The sequence below is a fragment of the Xiphias gladius genome, chromosome 16 (genome assembly GCF_016859285.1).
Source record: "Xiphias gladius isolate SHS-SW01 ecotype Sanya breed wild chromosome 16, ASM1685928v1, whole genome shotgun sequence".
Lineage (NCBI taxonomy): Eukaryota > Metazoa > Chordata > Actinopteri > Istiophoriformes > Xiphiidae > Xiphias > Xiphias gladius.
The window spans coordinates 12,446,556-12,467,696 of NC_053415.1; the positions used below are offsets into that span (position 1 = coordinate 12,446,556).

Genomic DNA, 21,141 nt, shown 5'->3' on the forward strand with positions numbered 1-21,141 from the left:
ACTATGTGATGTTCAATTTTGTATTTTTTACATCACCGAATACTCAATTTACTCCATGTAAAATATGCAGCTTCTGCAGGCAAATTCTTGTTTTGGCTTTGTTTTGTTACAATTTGTTTGTTCAGTGATTTTATTTTTGATTTCTCTTCCTTCTGTTCTTGTACGATTTTTTTTATTATTATTACTTGTCTCTCCAAGCTGTAATAAGGTTTGTTTTATTATATAATGAAAAATATGCTATATGCAAATAAAGATACTCCTATGATCATTACTAACATTATAAAATACTTTTTCTTATTCTGTTTGCTCTTGCAAGGACACTATGCTAAATGCAATGCTAACAGAGCCAAGATAAAACCTGTCCTGGACAGTTAATTTCCTGCAGGCCTTTGTGCCTTACCTTGTATCTGTGGGATGTACGGTGCCAACAGCTTGCCTCTTTTCTTCTCATAGCCCTTCTGAGTGATGTCCCCTGTACAGACAGAGACAGAGAAATACAGAGGAACAGACAGACAGAGAGAGAAGGGGGGGGGGGGGGGCAGAGAGATGAGTCATTAGCTCAGCCGTGCCCTGGTCGTCTGTGTGTGTGTGTGTGTGTGTGTGTGTGTGTGTGTGTGTGCGTGCACAAGTGCCTTAGGATGACACTGGCACCACAGGGCACCAGAGGAGGGCTGTGGCAGCAGATGACCAGCACTTACCAACTGGATGTCTCACTCAAAAGACACACACAGGAAGTGACATTGCAAATGTTCATCCACACTAGCACAAAAATCACACGTGAAAGATATGATATTGTGGAGAATTTCCACAGAATACTTGAATGATAACATCAGCTAGGCAAGGGGCATTTAAAAGATCGTTTGTCTGGTGCGCCTGGAACATTTTTCCCTCTCAGTATTTTTACGAGAAGTAAAATTACTGCTGATGTCAGCATGAACTGAATCCACCTCAGTTGTCTCCCCACACATAATTAAAAGTCGGTATGTTAAATAAGATCCGGCTACATGTTATTTTAATAGCCTTATTTGAAAGGAATATCATTGTACAAGTTTTTCCAAGGCTGGAATTTACCTACAATAAATGATGGAAGTGAAAAACAAAGGCAAAGGAAGATAGAGAGGTACGGATGCAGACAGATGCACAGAGAGACAGACTGGAGGTCTAAGGCTAAGTAATATTACCGCACTGTAGATTCAGCAATGGCTTAGGTCCACCAATTGTCTAGACTTGGCATGGTGTATAGTAGATTTAGCAAGGATAACCATGTGGGTTAAAATGATGATTAAAAGGATAAGCAAAAGTTCCCTAAACTAACAAAGACAATAAGTCAAAAAAACAACACAAAAAAAAAAAAAACAGGACCCCAGCACTGCTTCTGTAATGGTTGCCTGCATTGTTGGTGATATAAGAAGTCACACTGTTATGTCCATATCAAAACAATAAGACAAGAAAGAATCAGCAAAATGTCATCTGGTTTACATTATTATGCACACTGGGCATAGTTGTATGTATGACACATTCATAAAATACGTCATTTTCATCAAAATCGTAGCAAAGAAATTTAGTTAGGTACATCACATTTGGCAGTGCTTTTTTGGTGTTCATCCCCAATCCCATCTGACCCTGTTTATCATTTTGAAGAAGCCAGAAATATAGTACATTGCACTTTATTTTCAGCTGTCACATGGTGGAATGCTTCACCAACTACACAAAGTGTTTAATGGCCTTTATTGTCTTCTTCCAAGAAGAGAGAAACCAACAAAATACAGTGTCTTTGCAGTGTTATATAAAAGCTTATTACAACTGAACTCTTCCCTAATGAAACTGTCACCAAAATGCCAGGAACATTAAAACGCAACCACAACCACATGGGACCTGTTCAAAAGACAGAGAACTAGGTCACTGAGTTTGGAGTGTTTTGGCTGCTCGTGGATGATTTTGGGATTGTAAAATGTCACTGTTTTTCTGCACATCAGATACTGCTGTGGGCCAGGCTGATGGGGTGGAGGCTCACTCTTTTGTCAACAAAAAGGCGTACTGATTCACTCACATAGGGCCGACTAACGGCACCTCTGATACACAAACCATGAGTATGCACACAACTTTGCTCCTAAATATGATCTTTCTAACAAGTAGTATCCCATTTAGGAGCCGGCAACAAAGCTGTGGAAGACAAGGGCCTTGTGGAAAATATGCCAGTCAAACCGCTGGGTTGTTAGAGGTGTGAAAGTGAAAGAGCCACTCGACGTGACATATACATTGATTTGGCAGGAAGCTAGAAATGTTCACAGAAGTCAACGCAAGAACTGAGTGGTCAGATTTTCCACTGGTGTTGACACTTGAGTACAATCAATAGAGATCACACTGTGTTCTTTATATTAATCTGTATAGGCTCTCAGTGGGGGTCATTAGGGTGGAGGTCAACTGAAAAAGCAAGAGTTCAGTGGGTCTCTCTGAATGAGACAACCTCATTAAATTCCTCCCTATGTGATCCCATTTCTTCATCCTACCTTGGGGAATACTTTATTTTACTTGCTCCTTACTGAAGTTTTTAACCTATATTAGCTCACGAAAGGTTTAATATGCACACACAGTCTTGTATTCAACACTCTATTTACCTTCACCCAGTCATAGAGGCCATTTTATGGCCCTTCATACTGATAGATTTTTAAAATTTTAGTTACAGTACTTGGTTGCTGATTATGAAAGTTCTTCCAAAATATTCATGTTTATCTTTGCTGGTTCTCTGCTCTTCAAGCCACTTAAAGACAACAGTATTTGGTGTGAAAGCAGGTGTTGGTGGTCACACTGGTTGGTGTGCGTTCGCTAGTCCTGAGTCACCAGTAACAGCTGAATGCCTGCACTGTTAAATGTCCAGGAGAGCTGGAGGCTAGCGACAATACAGCGCTGTCCACGGGCCAAGCCGGCTGACCTGACACTGACTCTTTCTGGTGATAAGTGTCTCTGTTTGTGTGTGTGTGTGTGTGTTTCTGTGTGTGTGTGTGTGTGTGTGTGTGTGTGTGTGTGTGTGTGTGTGTGTGTGTGTGTGTGTGTGTGTGTGTGTTTCTGTGTGTGTGTGTGTGTGTGTACACATCAGTATATGTCTGCGTGCATGCCAGTGTGTCTGAGTGTGTTCACCACAGCAGACAATCAGCCTGACAACAACACAATAGAGGGCTATTCTTTACGGCAGCTCCGAATTCTGACTAGCAGCCTCTGTGGCCGAGCAGCCCCTAGCACACACTGATCCATCAAGTTATGTCTAACTGAAGCTAATCTTTTGATCTGAGAACAAACAGCTTAGTCATTAAATATGGAGGAATGGACTCAAGCAATCAATGATAAACAATGACCCTCACCCCGACTCTTAAACAGCAAAACAAAAAATTCTGAGGCAACAAAGCATCACAATATTTCCACTGTAAGTGTGCATGTACGAGTGTGTATGTATATGCTTGCACATATATTTCTGCATGTGTGTGTGTATGCATTTTTATGTATTTCTGGACAAACACTCCATTTCCCTTCTGTGTCTGAGCTTAGAGTGCCTCCATAAGAGAAAAATGGGAGGATTCAAAGGTCAATATGTGGCCTGCCCCCTGGGGAATAACAGAGGGGGGAGAGGGTAGTGGGATGCAGGGATGGAAGGATGAAAGCAATGACTTAGCACCTATACCAAATTACACCAACACAAGGGATGAATTGAAGCTTACAGTATATTTACAGCAGAATGGGAAACACTTCATTTGACCCCCTTCGACCCGCCGCACTGACTAGAGGCTTTGCCATGTAACTGAGGTGTAAAGAAAAGGGTACATCTCCAAACAAGCACCTGGGAGGAGAGTGATTAGGTGGGTAGGGTAAATTAAAACTGAGAACAAATGTGTCAAAGAGGGATATAAACGAAAGCACAAGAGGGAGGGGTGGGAGAGAGAGGGGAAGCATTTCTCAGGTCGTGCTGGTTAGAGAAACTCAGGGGCTCAGCTGGAAGATTGTTTTTCTTTCCTCAGCCGGCATCCACCTTCATCAAAACCCAGCTCCTTTGTTCCTGCCATCCCTCCAGTCTGATCTCCTCACCTTCATCCCAGCCCTTGAGGGATGCCTATCCACACATACTAAGCATTCCTGTCATCTTATGACTTCCAAACACTCTCTCTTTTTAATTACCTGCATTAATTCTTGCTGAGGAAAGAAATAAAAAGAATAGAAGAAAAACACGCCCAACGTCCTTATTTTTTGGGCTGTTAAGTGCCAGTCCTGTTAAACTAGTTTCCATTAGTCTGAAGTGACAAAATGTTATTTACCACAGACCAGAAGTATATTTTTGATCTGGCACATCACTGAATGCTGTTACCGTAAACATTCCTCTCACACGGTCCTGAATCCAATTTAGAAAAAGAGACGGTCAATCTTGTAACACTCTGAACTGTGACAGCAAGAGAGCCCGCTGTCTTCTGCTTTGCCTTATTGACTATAATTGACTGATGGCTAACGACTGGAGCTGTTCCTCCAATGAGGCTCCATTAGCGAATTACCTTGCATCTGCCCAGACAGAGCTCTTCAACAAGGAGGGAAATACTGAAACAGCACATTCCTCTACAAGCCTGCACAAACACAATAAGGATTCATAATGAAGCTCTGAATGAACATGGCAAGATTGGCTTTACTCTAGAGGTGAGGCTTGCCTTCATAAGACAAGTAAAGTGAATTAGTAACAGGAAAATATTTATGCATCAACTGTCTCACACATGGTCACACATATTTTCTCTCTTCTTTTAGATGCAGAAAGCCAAGGGATGTCAACTCTTGCTCTCAACTATCTCCCTTGGTATCACGCATACTCACACTCAGACACACACACTCTAGTAGCAGAAGCAGCAACAGTAAGGTCTTGAAAATGGAAGAAAACACATTCATGTGTGTTTTCCTCTGCTGTTGGCTGCCAATTAAAAAAACAAAACACACACCAAGATCCGTGTGTGTGAATATTTGTGTGGAGTTATGAGGGCAGGCTGTCTATTACAATAATCAACACTAAGGCTCACTGATAATTTTGTGTTATAATGTATTGCCCCTTTATATAATTGTATTGTTTCAAATTCCCATATTGAGATATCATGTTTCCCAGTTATTTCTACAAGCATAAAGGAGGCGACTAATTAAATATTTTCATTATCAGTTAATCTGCCACTTATTTACTCAAATAATTGTTTCGTCTATAAAATGAGAGAAAATTGTATAAAATGCCCATCATTATCCCATAAATCTTTATCATTTAAGTTTTATCATAACATTGCTTGTTTTGTCTGACGAACAGTGTAAAACTCAAAGATATTCAACTTAGAATCATGGAAGACAAAGAAAACCAGCAAGTCTTAAGATTTGAGAGGGTAAAATGAGGAAATTTCAGGCATTTATGCTTGGAAATGAATTCAATAATTAAGTGAATGTCAAAATTGTTGCCGATTTATTTTCTGTCGATCAGCTATTCGTTACAGCTTGAAAATGAATGATAACAAATTCAAGTTTACCAAAATCTCTTACAGATCTGATTCTAAACAGAAATTTCAATATGTACATTTAAGACATGAATCAAAATATTAACATGTTGAGATAGTGCTGGGATGATCATTGTAATACTAATTTTGTCTATGTTGTCTAACTCTCAATAGTCCCAAATTCTTCTTTATCCTGAACTAAAACCCCCAAGTCTGTGCCACAGTGCCACCCTCTCTTCCCAAGTGACAGACAGCCAGAGAGGCGGCCCCCATCCACCCTTAATGTCAGTTCCTGTGCCAGGCTGACCCACAATGTGCCAACACTGCTGCAAAGCCAGCAACCAAGCCGTCTGCCCTTCAATCACAGAAAACCACAGCTAAATATTGAGGCTGGGAAGCATTTGCTCTCTAGGCTTGAGTATTTATTCCAACAAAGGCAGATATAGCCAGCTGTCATTTAGCATTAGCTCTCCAGCATACAAATGTTGATTTTACACATTTGCATTAAACTTTAATCTAGACAGGCGCTGAAATCCTGTAATTTTTCCAGTGCATATTTACAGTGGACAGTTTATTTGAGGACCAGAAGTGTAATATTCCAGGTGTGCACAGTGGGCTCTGAGCATTACCCCTTTCATTCCCAAAGTCTGGCCCATAGGAAATTGGCATATACCTGTGCTTATGACAGCTTCCCCTTCGCTTGTGTCGGATCGATGGAGAAAATGACAAGGAGCAGAGATATGAAAAAGGGGCAAAGAATAAGGGCTAGATGGAGAAAGAGCAGATCCACACCACAGATGCAACTACATGTCTAGCTTATTAGTCTATCTAATTGACAAAAAACAGTAAGGAGGCTGCAAGCTGCAGGAAAGTATAGTAAAAGTATAATGTGCAATGACGACAGCCGACCCCTATTAAACTGTTTTAACACACATAGAAACATGCAGAATCACTCACGTGCAGAAGCTAGAGGAGCAAGCAGAGTAGCGCTGAGATCCCTTCAGCACAGACAGAGAGAGAGGGATGAACAGAGGGATGGAGGGAGGGACAGCAGAAGAAGAGGCCAGTGGCAGAATTCAGGCAGTCAGGTCAGCAGAGGCTAACCAGCTAACAGGCTAACGGGCAATCTCCTACAAAATCCTGCTGTCATAAGTCAGGCTCTTCAGCATCCTTTGTTTCCTTTCATAGTGACACCAATAGAATGAATGAACCCCATCTCCCTCATTCTGCCTTCCCATCACTCCCCTCCCTCTCGCCCTCTCTCAAACCCCGCACTCTGGACCCCCCCCCCCTTCTCCAATTTGTCCTCTCTCACTCTTTCCATCCCTCCCTTCCTCTCTGCTAAGGTCTCCACACAAAGCCAGGCTAGGCTGCAGGATTAGGGTGTCAAAGCAGACCCCTGCCCCCCACCTTCCTACATACCGATCTCACACACCACACACACACTGTACAAGAACTATAGAAGAGGCTTAGCCTGTTACAACACGTTTATACAGGTCAAGTTACAGAACATGCACACATTATTTCACTGTCAAGAAGAAGCTTCTACACTGATGCAGGCAACCCCACCATTAGAGTTAATGGTTGCTACAACAGTAAAGTCCAGGGCTGAGAAATAAAGAGACAAGGTCATTTTTATAATATGGCTTGATTGTACATGTATCCACAAAACAACCTGGACAGCCAGATCAAACCTTAAAATATACCTGTACGCTGTCTCTAATGGTTGTATTCTACTGTAATTTCCAGCTCGAAATCGCCTCAATGAAAAATTTAGGCTATACTTTAGAATGAAGCAGAAACTATGAGGGGGTAAGACTGGGTTTATTGGGATGAGGATCCCTTTGATGTGCCCTGTGTTTAGACTGGTTGGAGATGGAGTACTACAGAAGTCCCAGCAGGCTGATCACCGTGTGTGTGTGTGTGTGTGTGTGTGTGTGTGTGTGTGTGTGTGTGTGTGTGTGTGTGTGTGTGTGTGTGTGTGTGTGTGTGTGTGTGTGTGTGTGTGTGTGTGTGTGTGTGTGTGTGTGTGTGTGTGTGCATTAGTATTTCATTTTAGAAATTAGAGACCTATTTACCCTATGGCAGTAAGTTTCAATGATTAGCTGCATATAATTAGGCTCAATTATTCCTTAATAACACACACATGGACCTGCACATGGATAATGGACCTGCACAAACACTCCAGCAAAACGCCCACACACAATACATCATCTCCTTTGTTTCTATAGACTGACATGAACTACATGTCACCTTTGACTAGCGGGTCAGTTACCTTCTGCATGTTGTTTTAAACTCACATGATTAGAGGTTTTTACATTTTAAACACCAGATATATAAATGAAAAAAGAAACTCCTGTACAATGCAAGGTGATCTGATAGAAAAGCCCTGTATTAAGTATAATTAGGGCTGAAACAAGTAGTCAATTAATGGATTAGTCGGGGGACAAAAAATTAACTGGCAACTAGTTTGATAATGTATTAATTTTTTCATTCATTTTTCAATATTTGTGTGTTTCAGCTTCTCAAAGGTGAGGATTCAGTGTTTTTTCTTGTCACTGTATTGTATTAAATATCTTTGTATCTTGGACTGTTTTTACTATTGTTTTCCAATAGTATGATTAATGAAGAAAATAATCAAAAATTAAAATAATCATTGGTTGGATCCCTACTTATAACAATTGTAATGATGATTTAAAATGATTTTTTGACCTAACCCTGTGTTTTGGTTTTTGCAATTTGGCTCTTAACTGATCATCTACTATTAATGTTGTTTTTTTATTCCCTGTCTTATTTAATTTATAATGCAACTTGTAAAGCACTCTGAACTGCAACTGTGTAAAAAATGTGCCATAAATGTGCCTAATGTTAGAGGCTGCAGTTTGATGTTGTATTGGACTGCAATACTGCATTATATTGATGGCATATTTTGTCCCTGGGCACCCCCAATTTAGTTAAATGACACAAAAACTGAAATCTAAGTTTTACAAAAGGTGTTTAGCTTATGAAGGTGAACGCTAGCATTCTCTGAATCACATGGCCATCAAGGTTTCCTTTTTTCCTAGTCCCTCAAAAAAAATTTCAAACGATTAATAATGTGGCAAATGTTTTCTTGAATACAGTGTGTTTTAAGAAAATAGTTTTGTGAAAGAGTAGATGGCATGATAGCAGTCCTGGACCTCTTTCCATTGCGATTTGATTCCAGGCTTCCAGGCTCCAAGCTGAACACAGCAGTACAGTGCTTTTCAATAAAGCCAGAAGATGTTGAGTAACCTCAAGGCTATAACAAATATATACAGAAATTTATTCAAGATTCAAGATTTATACAGCTTGAGTCATGCTGAATGACATAAATGCACAGTGTAGTTTAAGGACAGTCAGTGAGGGGAGGAAAAAGGGTAAGTGTTGCAGAAAAGAAGGGTTGATTGAAGATGACAAGGAGCTTGACACTGAGAGCCAGCTGGTGAAACGGAGGGGGTCGAGGCAGACTCGAATGGAGGAGGCTTTAGGGAGAATTTAGAGACAGAAGGGGGGAATGAGGAGAGAAAAAAAGAGGAGGAAAAAGGGAGAAGGAATAAAGGAGGATATGATTAAAAGGTAATGACTTCCTCTTCCTTTCACTAGACACACAGACACATGCTGACACACACACAGTGATATCCCTGATCCTAAAGCGCCTGGGCGTCTCTCATTCTCAATCTATCAACAGCTCCAATCACACTGCCGCATCACTTTTAATTAAGTAGGGCCAACGAATTAGGATACTGAACGAATGCTCCATTACCACTTTGCTAATACATAACCCCCTCATCACATATGCGCACACACATGCGCACACACACGCATACACACACACACACACACACACACACACACACACAGAGAGTCCAAAATCCGCCTCCATCCCCCAATCTCTGTGTGTCTGGTGAGTAGACAGAGACAGTGTGAATAATAAGACATTAGATGCAGTGCAGCCTTACACAGGGAGCCCTGCAGCTGTGCACTGATTTGGAGAGCAGACAAGAGGGGGGCCTTAATTAACAGTCACAAATAAACAAAACTACCCTATGCACACACATCAAAGGGATACACACGCACATGCAATGGTTGCACCAGTTCTCACAAAGAGACAGATCCGGATCAACTTAAGCACAGATACTAATGCAGAGAGCTTATATCATGGATCATGCCATTGCACACACAAACACACAAACACACACAAACATAAACGTACAAACCGCACACACTGTAGTCATTGGTTGTGTGAAATGTGAAAGTGTGGAGCCCTAAGAGTGTCACCTGTGTGTACTGCGTGCATGGCATGTATGTCTATCACTGTGAGGTCCAGTTTGAGTTTTAGACCTAGAATGATGACATTTTTGAAAACTGGGGCCGTTCTAGGCAGTCCTCGATTCATCAAAGGGCTGTTTGAGGGTTAGGGCTTGGTTTTCGGATGGGCTGGGTTTAGGTCAAGCTCAGGATTTGGAGCTGTTAATTATGATGGTTAAGGTTAGGATAATGGGCCAGGGAACGCATTGTGTCAATGAGTGTCCTCACAAGTATCTAAATGCAAACACGTGTGTTTGTGTGAGACTAAGAGAGGGAGCAAGGGAGAGACTGACCTGGCTCCAGTCCAAACATCTCAGTCCATTCAGACATATGATATGCAGGCTGGGCTGAGTTGCACAGTAACTGAGCGATGTGCTGCTATTCTGGCTCTCAGCCAGAGTTTCATGATGTCTAAACATGCATCTCCATCCACATGGACACCAGCAGAAACTGTCCTATCCAACATCACTCAGTGCAGCTTTACATATGCCTCAGTAGAACCACATAGAGCAATGACAATGAAGAGCCCAAGGTTAGGAAAGAATATGCCTATTCTTTAATCCTGTTGACCTCATCATATAAACGGCCTCCTGTTAGTGGGTGTAGTTTGGTACTGTCTCTTGCACATTGACATTTGTTTTACTGTTTAGATCTGCTTGAGCAAAAAGTAAAGAAATGCAAGAACTGTGTTGTAAGATAAAATAAAAATTAATTGTATTTCAGACTGCGTTCTCTCATTGTCTACGTGCTTTCATGTTGCCAGTGTGTGTGTGTCTCTATGTGTGTGATTTGTGGAGCGAGACATCTGTGTGACAGGCGTGACCAGTGTGGGACCCTCAGAGTAAAGACTCTGCCATCAAACACAAGGATCTGTTCACAGCCAACAAGCCCCCCTCCACCTCCGGCCACATTTGAAGGACTAAGTACCGTACTTTACATGTTTAACTTAGGAGTGCCAACTTTACTGTGCTCCCTGCTGGTTCAGTTATTTGATGGCATGCAGATAAATCAACGCTGCTGGTGGTGACAGCTTCAACATCTCTCTTGAGCTACAGAAAACCATGTGTGCTATATATCCAAGCTGATGGTGTAGTTACTGAGCGAGCAGAGCTGCAGTGATCAGCAAAAAAAGTATAAACAGTGTCTAACTAGCTGCTAATGAATAGCTAAATCTAAGATTGGAGCTTCATCCAACTTGTCCTCATGGAAAAAATGCCTCTTGTGTGTGTCTGTGTTCAGTTCTGGGCTCACAGAAAATGACTGAAATATCCAGCTGGAAGTGCCCTTCACACACGGATCGACCCCCACTGTTACCGCAAAGGGATGATTAGGTGACTGAAATGAGACCATGTACTAGGCTGTGATGTTCCTCATTAGGAGCAGTTTTTAGAAGGAAGAAATCGAGTCAATCAAAGTCAAAGCCAGTATCAATGATGCCCTCTATTCAGGGCATCACAGCTCTATTCTCAAATTCAACAATCTAACTTGTCTCAATTCAAAAAAGTCTAAAACACAGAACGGCCAACCCTGATGGGAAATCTGCTGCCACCGTCCTGATGCTATTCAATGTGTTCAGCCACACATGCTCTATGCGGTCTGATTACTTTATATTCCTCAGGGGACCTGATAAATCACCTGAGCAAGAAAATAATGTTTTTACAGACCAATGCTCTTATTAGTATAAAGATGAAAAATTGCACTTATTTGCAAAATTTAGTTTATTATAAATTGCACTGTGATTTACATAAGATAAATACGAGCCAAAAACCTGCCAGATCATTTGCTTCTTTTTGCCCTCCAAAGTGAACCACAAAGACACATTGACAACAATTTCAAATATAACTTAAACCTACTGCCCAATGAAGAGGTAATGCGACTGATTAAGGCTGCCATGTATTTGGCAGAAGCAGCTGACATCTCTTCCAGCATCTACCTTTGTGGAGAGAAACTTTGCATCCCTAGTGTTTGAGATACGAGTTGGATGGTGTCCCATCTGAAGCTCCCAGCTCTGAGGATCCTACTCAGTTCTCTGTACGGTCTCATAAGATCTAGAGAGATTTATTGTCTTCTTTGCCTGCCTATTACCATATGAATGACCATGTTTTCACCAGCCTGACACAGGCTTAACCATTAAGCTCCTTGCACGCACACGCGCACACACGCGCACACACACACGCACACACACACACACGCACACACACACACACACACACACACACACACGCACACACACACACACACGCACACACACACACACACACACACACACACACACACACACCTTTGCTATGGTAAGGGATAGCGGGGTTGGAGAGAGCTGGGGGGGTTTGCATGGGCACGAAAAAACAGCTAAACATCTACACATGGCCAGTGTGACAATCCAATTAAAGGTTGCACATACATATGCACTTAGTAGTATTAGAGATGCAGGCTATTGCCCCCAACTGTGCGTTTGTGAGAGTGTGTTTGTGTATCCATATCTATATGTCGGGGGCCAGGGCTAACTAGCGCTGCTCCATGTCTAACAAGCTGTATGGCAAAGTCTTTTGTTCTTCGCCTGTGATTCATGACCAGGTCTGGGAGCGGAGCCCAGTATCAGTGTGTGAAAGCTTGTGTGAGTTTGTGTTTAGCCTTTTCAACACAAAAACATACCATACGCCCATTAATTCTTGTCATCAATGCTGATGTGAATTGTATGTTTCCAAATATACACAGCTCTTTACAGAAAGCAGAGCAGGGCTATCCAGGTGAAACAGGATCAACACAGCATCAGTGCAGGTCAACAAATCAAGCAGGTGGACACACAATGTAGAACAAATATGTTCAAATACTACTATGCAGTCAGTCACTGGTTAACTACCATTCTCTCTCTTTCCAACATACACAAACAGAACAACAGGCTGATCTCACCAGGCGTTGGACACGATGACCACAAGCCTCACCTCCTCTCAAACACCATCTGTTCCTCTCTTTCATTTTCCCGTCCTCTCTTCATCATAAATCCACCATTCCAAAACCCAAAAATATATGGCCAAGGTGACACAAACACAAATGTGATACTAACACCCCTTTTCCTGTTCTGCAGGCATCATCTGCTATTCACATTTCACACTATGTTTGCTTTTATATTCGAGCTTGCAGACTTGCAGCTATTTCCCTGCAAATTTCTGAGTGTTTTCAACTTTGCTTGCAAAGACAATACGGTTTCTGTGGAGAGAGAAGTAGTTCAGTGAGGTCACACAGGAGCTGCTGAGCCCACTGCGACAGACAGAAAGCACAATTGCAAGACTTGTCCTGGTTTAAATTACTGCTAACCTGGTGAGTCACTACAAATGTGAACTATGGATCTCTAGAACTACATTGAAAGTTTTGTCATTGGGAATCAAACATCATCAACCTTGCTCCAAACTTTTTTTTAAACATTTTTTTCAAACTACCATGACATCTGTGTCTACACAAATACATCTATATTGTAAAAAAAACTTAACAAAGCTTTGTTTTTACTTCTCTCTATCTTTTCTGGTTACTTTTTCTACTCCTTTTTTTCTCTCACCTCTCACTGTTTCCCCTTCTTCCCTACTGCCCTCGTCCTTATCTTCTGGTTCTGCTTAATTTCATTCTTCATCCTCTTTATCAACCCAAACCAGTAGTGACCGCCGTAAAAACTTTTGTCACTAAATATGATCCTGTTTGCATGAGTGTGTGTGTATGTGTGTGCCTGCGTGCATACAAGCATAGGCACATACTTACACACTTTCTAGCTCATGTGTGCATGTAATTGTTCATCTATAATTCAGTAGCATGGCACTTTCACTGTCTGTGCCAGACAAGTGCCTGAACTGTGCTCCTCTGGCTGCACCCAAGTAATTCAGTGGAGCAGTGATAGCACTCTCAAGGCCAGACTTAAGCCTTTTAAATTTTAACACCACAGCTCAACACTGCCCCAGTCCCTGTTAACAAGTCCAGGGCTGTCTGAAACATCTGGTTGCCCTCAGACAAAATATTTATTACTTGAGGCGAAGAGAAGAACAAAACATGCTGTACATACACTGTCAGCCAGCAGAGTTGAGTTTAATAACACCAGTAGATATACAGGTCATTTTGGTTCTTGTAGTGTTTTCTACCAATTTGACATTGTACTTTTGTGCAAACATCCTTGATCAGACTGAAATGGCTTACTAAGTTTTTTGGTTTTTCAATTGGACAACTTAGAAAGGAAGGAAAGTGTGTGTTTGCACGTGCACTTTATGTGTGTGTGTGAGAAAGAGAAAGCTCATTAAAGTCAGTCTCATCTGAGATCCCCCCCTCACCACACACACATTACTAGACTGGTTTTCCTGCTGTGATAAACCCGCTAACAGGACAAACACTTAAACTCAAAGACACACACGCACACACACACACACACACACACACACACACACACACACACACACACACACACACACACACACACACACACACGTACATGTGCCACACACATCAATCAACCAAACAAACATTTAGACTTACATACTTTATATACAGACAGATACCCACTCACCTTCACACGTACATGCAGACACATGCACATGCACATACAGAAACATACACAAATACACACAAACACAGACACACAAAGTGCACAGTACATTAATGAGAGCAAAGGTAGCACAAGGAGACAGTCCAGCTGGAACACATGTGCAGAGCTCCTGTTCTAATGAGTCCATTAGTCAGTGTCCCAGCAGCTGTAACTGCTACCACACACACACACAGGCAGACACACAAACATACACAGAAACATATATGTGCAAAAGCACACACACTTTTAAATATATTCATGTTTCACATGTTATTAACAAAATAAGGCGTCCTCTACCCCTTCAGCTAGAGTCAACATAACTAATTCATTTTACTGTGATAAACTGATACTCCACACAACTGGATAACAGAGGTAATAGCGCTGCTGTCACACAAGCTTATCGTGTTACACGACAGCATCTCACCCATCCCGTCAGTCCCACACTGCTAGTTTAATAGTGGTGGGCTTTTGTATAATCTGTCCAAAAGAGGGTGCTAGAGAGATATGTAGCCTAAAGGCTCCCACATATCACTTCTCTGACCATCTCCTCCTATCCTTCATCTCATCTTGTCTGGTATCCTTGTCCTCCTCTTCTTCTCTCCTTCTCTTTTCCCTGCTTCATCCTGAAGTTGGTCTTGCAAAAATCTAAGTCCAGTTATTTGTATTAAAAATAAGAATCATTTTTCAATAACTGCAGTTTAGCCATGAAAACTCTTATGGATAACAATTCATTACACCACTATTTCGGACTATTAACAGCATAATTCCACTGTGACCTGGGGCAGCTCTGGGCTCTGTAACAAGTTTGTGAGACATACTTTACCTGAGGACCAGCAGCTTGAAGACAAAACCAGATACAGTCATACATGGATTGACAGACTGAGCTATGTTCACAGCGTGTAAGTAAACCCTGGCTTCACAATGTGTATGCATGAGAAGTGGCAGCACTTAACCTGTGCCCATCTATCACAGTAGCTGCGTGTTTTCCAATGAGTGTGCTCTTAATGAGGCTGAGCTCTGTGTGATCAGCTCTCTTCAGCAAAGGCCAAGCTATAAAAAGGCAATCACTTTACTTTAGCAACACAAGCAAAGAGCTATGCTTAAACAAAATAACAGACTCTTGACCCGCCCAGGCAAGTAGTAGCCATCATCTTCCCATATGGGATTATGGTTTCACCAGCGTGTTTACAGCGGGGCTGCACTATGACTGCTGAAATGATAATGTATTATTTTAAGAGATATAATCTATTAATCTATGGGTAATCTGCTGCAGCTACTGATCTCAAAGGCAGTAAAGCACCTCCCTAGATATAAGCCATGTCCCTTTATGCTCAAATAGAGTGCTGAGAATGCAGATGTGGGCCAATGCGGGGAGGGCGACAACCACCCTCTGAAGGCCATCACTGACTGATCAGGGACAAAAGTGCAGGAGTGTGTGAGTGCAGGCCAACCTCTGTTAAGGAGCATGTATATATGCATATATATGTATGTATACATACGTACATACATGCATACACATATATACATATATACATACACATACGTACATACACATGCATACATACCTACGTACGTACATACACATGCATACGTACACACACATACATACACATATCTACATATACACACATATCTATATATATCTATATCTATATCTATAGATATAGATATATATAAATAAGACTATATTTTCTTTATATACAGCAGAGAGAAGTGTGCAGCTCTGACCTCTCAGGAGCAGTTGCCCCCATCACTGGTATTATCTTAAATGAAACAGTATGCTACTACTATGAAAGAACAAGTAGAACAGATTAGCCAGTTACAGGCTGCACTCTAATTTATGCTGTACTTCAAAGATATTGAATTCAAAAGTGTACATTTGTAAAAGGAGGCTATTTAAACTTCAAAACTGTCCCTTGCTTACACTCATGTGAGGCATGCCATAGAGGAGAGAGTAGCATGACAGGAAATTTGATAATAGAGGCATGTCAGTGTAAAGACCCATGGTTAAGCCTGCTATACAATCCCAACTGAAGGGAGATATTATGTGGTACAAAGTTTGGTGGCTATTAAAATAGTTGCAATACTATATTTTGTGCTTTGACAACAGGCTTTATGCTGTTTCCTGGAAAATAGGAAGCTCCTCTAAAAATAGTTGAAAAAAGAAAAAAGTAAGGTTTGTCATTCTAGATTTAAGCCTAGTTCTCAGGCAGAGCTTTTCTTCATCCTCTCACTCTCTCATTGCTCGCAAAGTGAAGCCAAACAATGCCTCATATTTCACCACCATTTGTCTATACATTCCACCAAGTATGACATAATTCCTTATATGGGCCTTTACTGTTTCCACACTCCCTTAACCAGATAAGGTGCAGTGTCTCTCCGCGCTGCTACTCTCCCCTGAGGGTACCTGGCCTTGGCATGAAACCTGCCTGCCCGCCCGGTTGGGAAAATGACTGCTACAAGAGGGGGAGACATGCCTTTGATGTCTTTGGACTGTTGGGATTCGAAGAGAGATGAGGGTGAGATAAAAAAAGGAGGAAGGGAGCAGGAAAAGGAAGAGGCGCTGAGAGATGGTGGAAAACAAAGATAGAAAAAGAGCAGAAAGGGGGAAAGATATTGATTGAACAATGGAAAGAAGAGAGAGAGAGAGAATACAAATAAAGGAAGATGGGGATTGAGTGGGTAGATGAGAAAAAGAGGTGGGGGCATGTACTTTGAAGCCAAGCAAAGACCTGCCTCTCTGGAGTACCACCAGGGGAGGGTTGGAGCCTGCAATTGTAAAGAGTGGATGGTTGGAAGAAAGGGAAAGGTGATGAATCATGATGGGCTGGATAAGAGCTACAGTTGACCTCCATCTTTTTGTTTGTCTCTGTGCTATGTGTTTTATCTATCAAATGACATGAAACAGGGGAGCAGGGACAGAAAAAACCTGAACACACTCACTCTTTGATGTATTTACAGCCATTCCGTTGCTTGACTATCTGCATTAAGGCTGCTTTCTCTCAGCTTTTTTTTTTTTTTTTTTTTATCTTTAAAGATTTTGGCAGCGTGTGAGTCTCTTAGTCTGATTCAGCCAGTCCAGCACTGGTGATTTAAAGCAAGGCTTCCAGCATCTGCAGCACTAGTCTAGAATCTCCCGGTATCCACCATTGTCTGTCCCAAGCAAAGGTCACCATGGTGACAGCAGCAGGGCTCTCCAGGGTCATCTGACACAGGGAGAGAATGTACTGAAAAACATTGATAGTTCAACTTTCACTGACAGAATAACACCAAATTAAGAGAAACCAGACCAAAGAAACACAGTTTCTCCTTTGCACACTATAAATTTACTCCACTCTGCATCACTGAACTCCAAAACAAAGTAATTTGTCCAAAAGAAAAAAGAAAACTAGACCTCTCTTCTCCTTTCTCTTAGAAACATGAGAAATCGGACTATAAGAGAAATAGGATGTGGTTTATCGAGAAAATTACGCAGGTCAAGCCCTGACAGATAAGGTCATGGAAAATGACAGACACGAGAGAAGGAGCAGGGAAAGAAAGAGCAGTTTATAGGACGGAGAGACTGCTTTATCTTTCCTTCACACTCCACGGCCTCCCTTATAGTTGCCAGGCACTTCCTGTTCCATTGTGTAAAATGTTGGCTGTAAGTACAGGAAGTGGGCTCTTTGTTTCCTTTCTCCTTCCTGTTGGTGTTGAGCAAAGTGAAAAGATGAATGTGTGTAGATACTGGGAGGGAGGGACAACACATGCTGTGTTCTCAAGTAACCAGGAAGGGGCTCCTGGTGGAGACCTTTGGACTTGGAAACACACACAACAGGAGAGTGTAGGGGTGTGCTCGAAACAGAAAGAGAACATGTAGCATGCAAACAGGAAGAGGTGTGATTTGGTGGATGCACAGATGGGACAGTATCAGATACTTAACATACAGACATTTAAATGCAGGCACACATGCAGACAGCCACATGCAAAACATTAAATCTCATCTCATTAGACACCTGATCCTTGCTGATTAATTGATCAGTTTCATGACTCATCAGGGAGCAGAATAAATCATCAATGGCAGGCCCTCAGCTACAACATATGTCACGTCAGCCAACTCTATTTACCACTCTTTATTGATTCACGGCTACACAATAGCCTCTGGAAATGTGGAGCTCTTTTTGGCTCAAAATATCCCATCCATCCTCCACTTAATCTACTCTGCATGGCTGATAGCTGAGAAGAAAGGGAATTTATCACAACACTCCATCAAAAAGATTAAAAGCTAAGTATAAGGCCCCCAATCTTTCATTGTGTTATTACAACACAGTAACAACACACTATAAAGCTCAGCTCAAAGAAGAAACCTACTATTTTCTTCACTGAGGCTAAGCAAGGTTGCCAGTAGATCGGGTTAGCACGCAAGGTTTCACTCAACAGTCTGTTGCATATGCACCACATTAGTCACAGGTTTTCAAATTTCTTTGTCACATCACATTTAAAGAATGTTTTAAATGGGTAACACAAAACACAGTTCGAAGTCTGAAATCTACAGCGTTGTGTTCAAAGAATGTGTTCAATTTCAGTGTAATTTCAGTTTTACACTGGCACTGTTGTGCTGATTCGTAAATTTGTCTATCTGTAAATCTGTCAACAATAAGCAAAGTGAGCACTTGTTCAGCCCAACAGGCTGCAAGGCAAATATATCATACCTTCATTTACTAAACGCTTCATTTGCTCTATTATTTTATTTATGCTCTACTGTTACATTCACCCCACAACTGGAGTGAATTAACTGTATTCTTGTTCATCCTTTTCTTCACTGCAATGACCCACTTTCATTTTAATTATTAGGGATATGTTTTGCACTCAACTGCAAGGAGTGCACCTTAGATGTCTGTTGCAGTTTTGGTTTTAGTTCTGCATTGAGGAGTCACATTCAAATTTGCACTGAAGTTTTCTGACATAATCTCTACGGTCCTTTTTTTCTACATAGAGAGAGAGAGAGAGAGAGAGAGAGAGAGAGAGAGAGAGAGAGAGAGAGAGAGAGAGAGAGAGAGAGAGAGAGAGAGAGAGAGAGAGAGAGAGAGAGAGATCAACATGCTGCTTTCAAAAACCCAGAGAAACTAGTTCCACTGGACAGACAGGTTAGAGAAGAAAGGAAAGGAGAGATAGGAAGACGGTGTGGGAAAGGAGCAAGGAGGCGCAGAAGCAGCTGTCGGAAAGATTGATTTAAGGAGAGCAGAGTAACGACAGCCCAGCATCATCCAATCTGACCCTTGTTTCACAAGGCTGGCAGAGCGGGGTAAGGGTGTGTGTTTGTCGGCATTGTGAATTCTCTGAGGAAAGAAATAAAAAGAAATAAAAAAGAAAGGAGGAAGTCAGAGGCAGTGAGAGTAAACCGGTGCTGGTATGTTGTACTGTCAGATGTCACTGGTTTGAAGATCTGTCAAGTCTCTGAGAAGCTATAAGAATAATGATGGATGCAGAGGGAGAACCCAATCAAGTTTTAGACCAGAGGGGGCTTCTCTGTCGGGTTCCTCTATTTTTCTGTCTGTTTCCTCAAGCCCAAGCAAATACTGGGTTCTGTAATAAAATAACATCAAGGTTATCATTGGGCATCTTCTCCATTATCGAACAAATCAAACTCGAAGCTCAAACCAGCACCACACTTCAGTGACATGTGCCTCAGCCCCAATGAACTACCCTAATGCAAACTAATTACAACTGAGCAGACCACCACCCATCAGTCCATTCCCACCCCAAATCCTGACGTTGTGACCACGCATGTAGCCAGGTCATGTCCTCCCTCAGCGCAAATTAATAAGCAAAACAAACAAGATGAACCATCCACTGATAGTACTGTAGTCACTTCAAGCACACTTATCCCCATTGTGTCCAGCTCTGTGTTAAAGTGTGCACTCCTGTAGTTTTACACACAAGTAGGCCTAGATTGTGTCTAAGTGTGTATTACTTTCAAGAACAAACACCGAGCTGGAAGCGAGATGACCTTGTGAGTGTTGTCTTTCTATACGTGTGTGTGTGTGTATTCAGGTTAGCGTATGTGCCCATATTGTGAACTGAGGTCGAGCACTAGAATGATGAGGATCTGTAGATTATACTACAGAAGAGACAGCTGGGCCCCTGACTTCTTGGCCATCTCAACTGTTCATGGAAGTTTAATGGAGTGCGATAATAATGGCAACTAATCTCAGGGGGTGATGGGAGGTCAGGTGACCCTGTTTGACTCAGGGTAAACACAAGAAGAGAATAAAGGGAGAGAGCCTGTGTGTATGTGACCTGAAAAACACCACCGAAAGATGAACAGAATAATGGTAAGCTTTTTCTACAAATAGCACACCAGGAGATGAAATTGATCTGTAACTGAATCAGATCAAAAGAGCAACTGAATTGCTAACCCCTGCAGCAACACACTATTGACAATGACAGACAACCATCTGAATTAGTTTAGAAAAAAAAGAGCAAAAAAAAAAGAAAAAAGAAAAAAAAAAAGAGGGGGATAGGAGAGGTGGAGATATAACACAACAGAGACACAGTGGTAGTTGTACAGTACCTGTCTGATCTTTGATGATATGGGAGTCTTTTTCCCACGGGGGCAATCCCCTCTGACAAAACAAACAACTCTATTGCCTTTGCCCCCTCCCTCCTTCTCTCTGTAAGCTTATTTTTAACCGTTAATTACCTTTCTTCCACCTCTACTTCATTGTGTTTTTTTTTCTTCCACTTCTAGTCACTTGACCTCTGTCTCTAAAT

The 21,141-nt window shown here is 41.7% G+C and overlaps 1 protein-coding gene across 9 annotated transcripts in view; it reads right to left on the bottom strand.

Moving 5' to 3' along the window:
* The window catches only part of dip2a (disco-interacting protein 2 homolog A), an 86,068-nt gene that overhangs the window by 36,095 nt on the left and 28,832 nt on the right, over positions 1–21,141 (bottom strand). For all 9 annotated transcript variants that reach the window (XR_005709058.1, XM_040147714.1, XM_040147718.1 and 6 more), the window contains one exon: positions 401–472. Coding sequence is in view for 8 of the 9 variants with exons in the window: in XM_040147714.1 (XP_040003648.1) it covers positions 401–472 (72 nt within the window). In the remaining variant the exon portion in view is untranslated. The remainder of the gene's footprint in view (positions 1–400; positions 473–21,141) is intronic.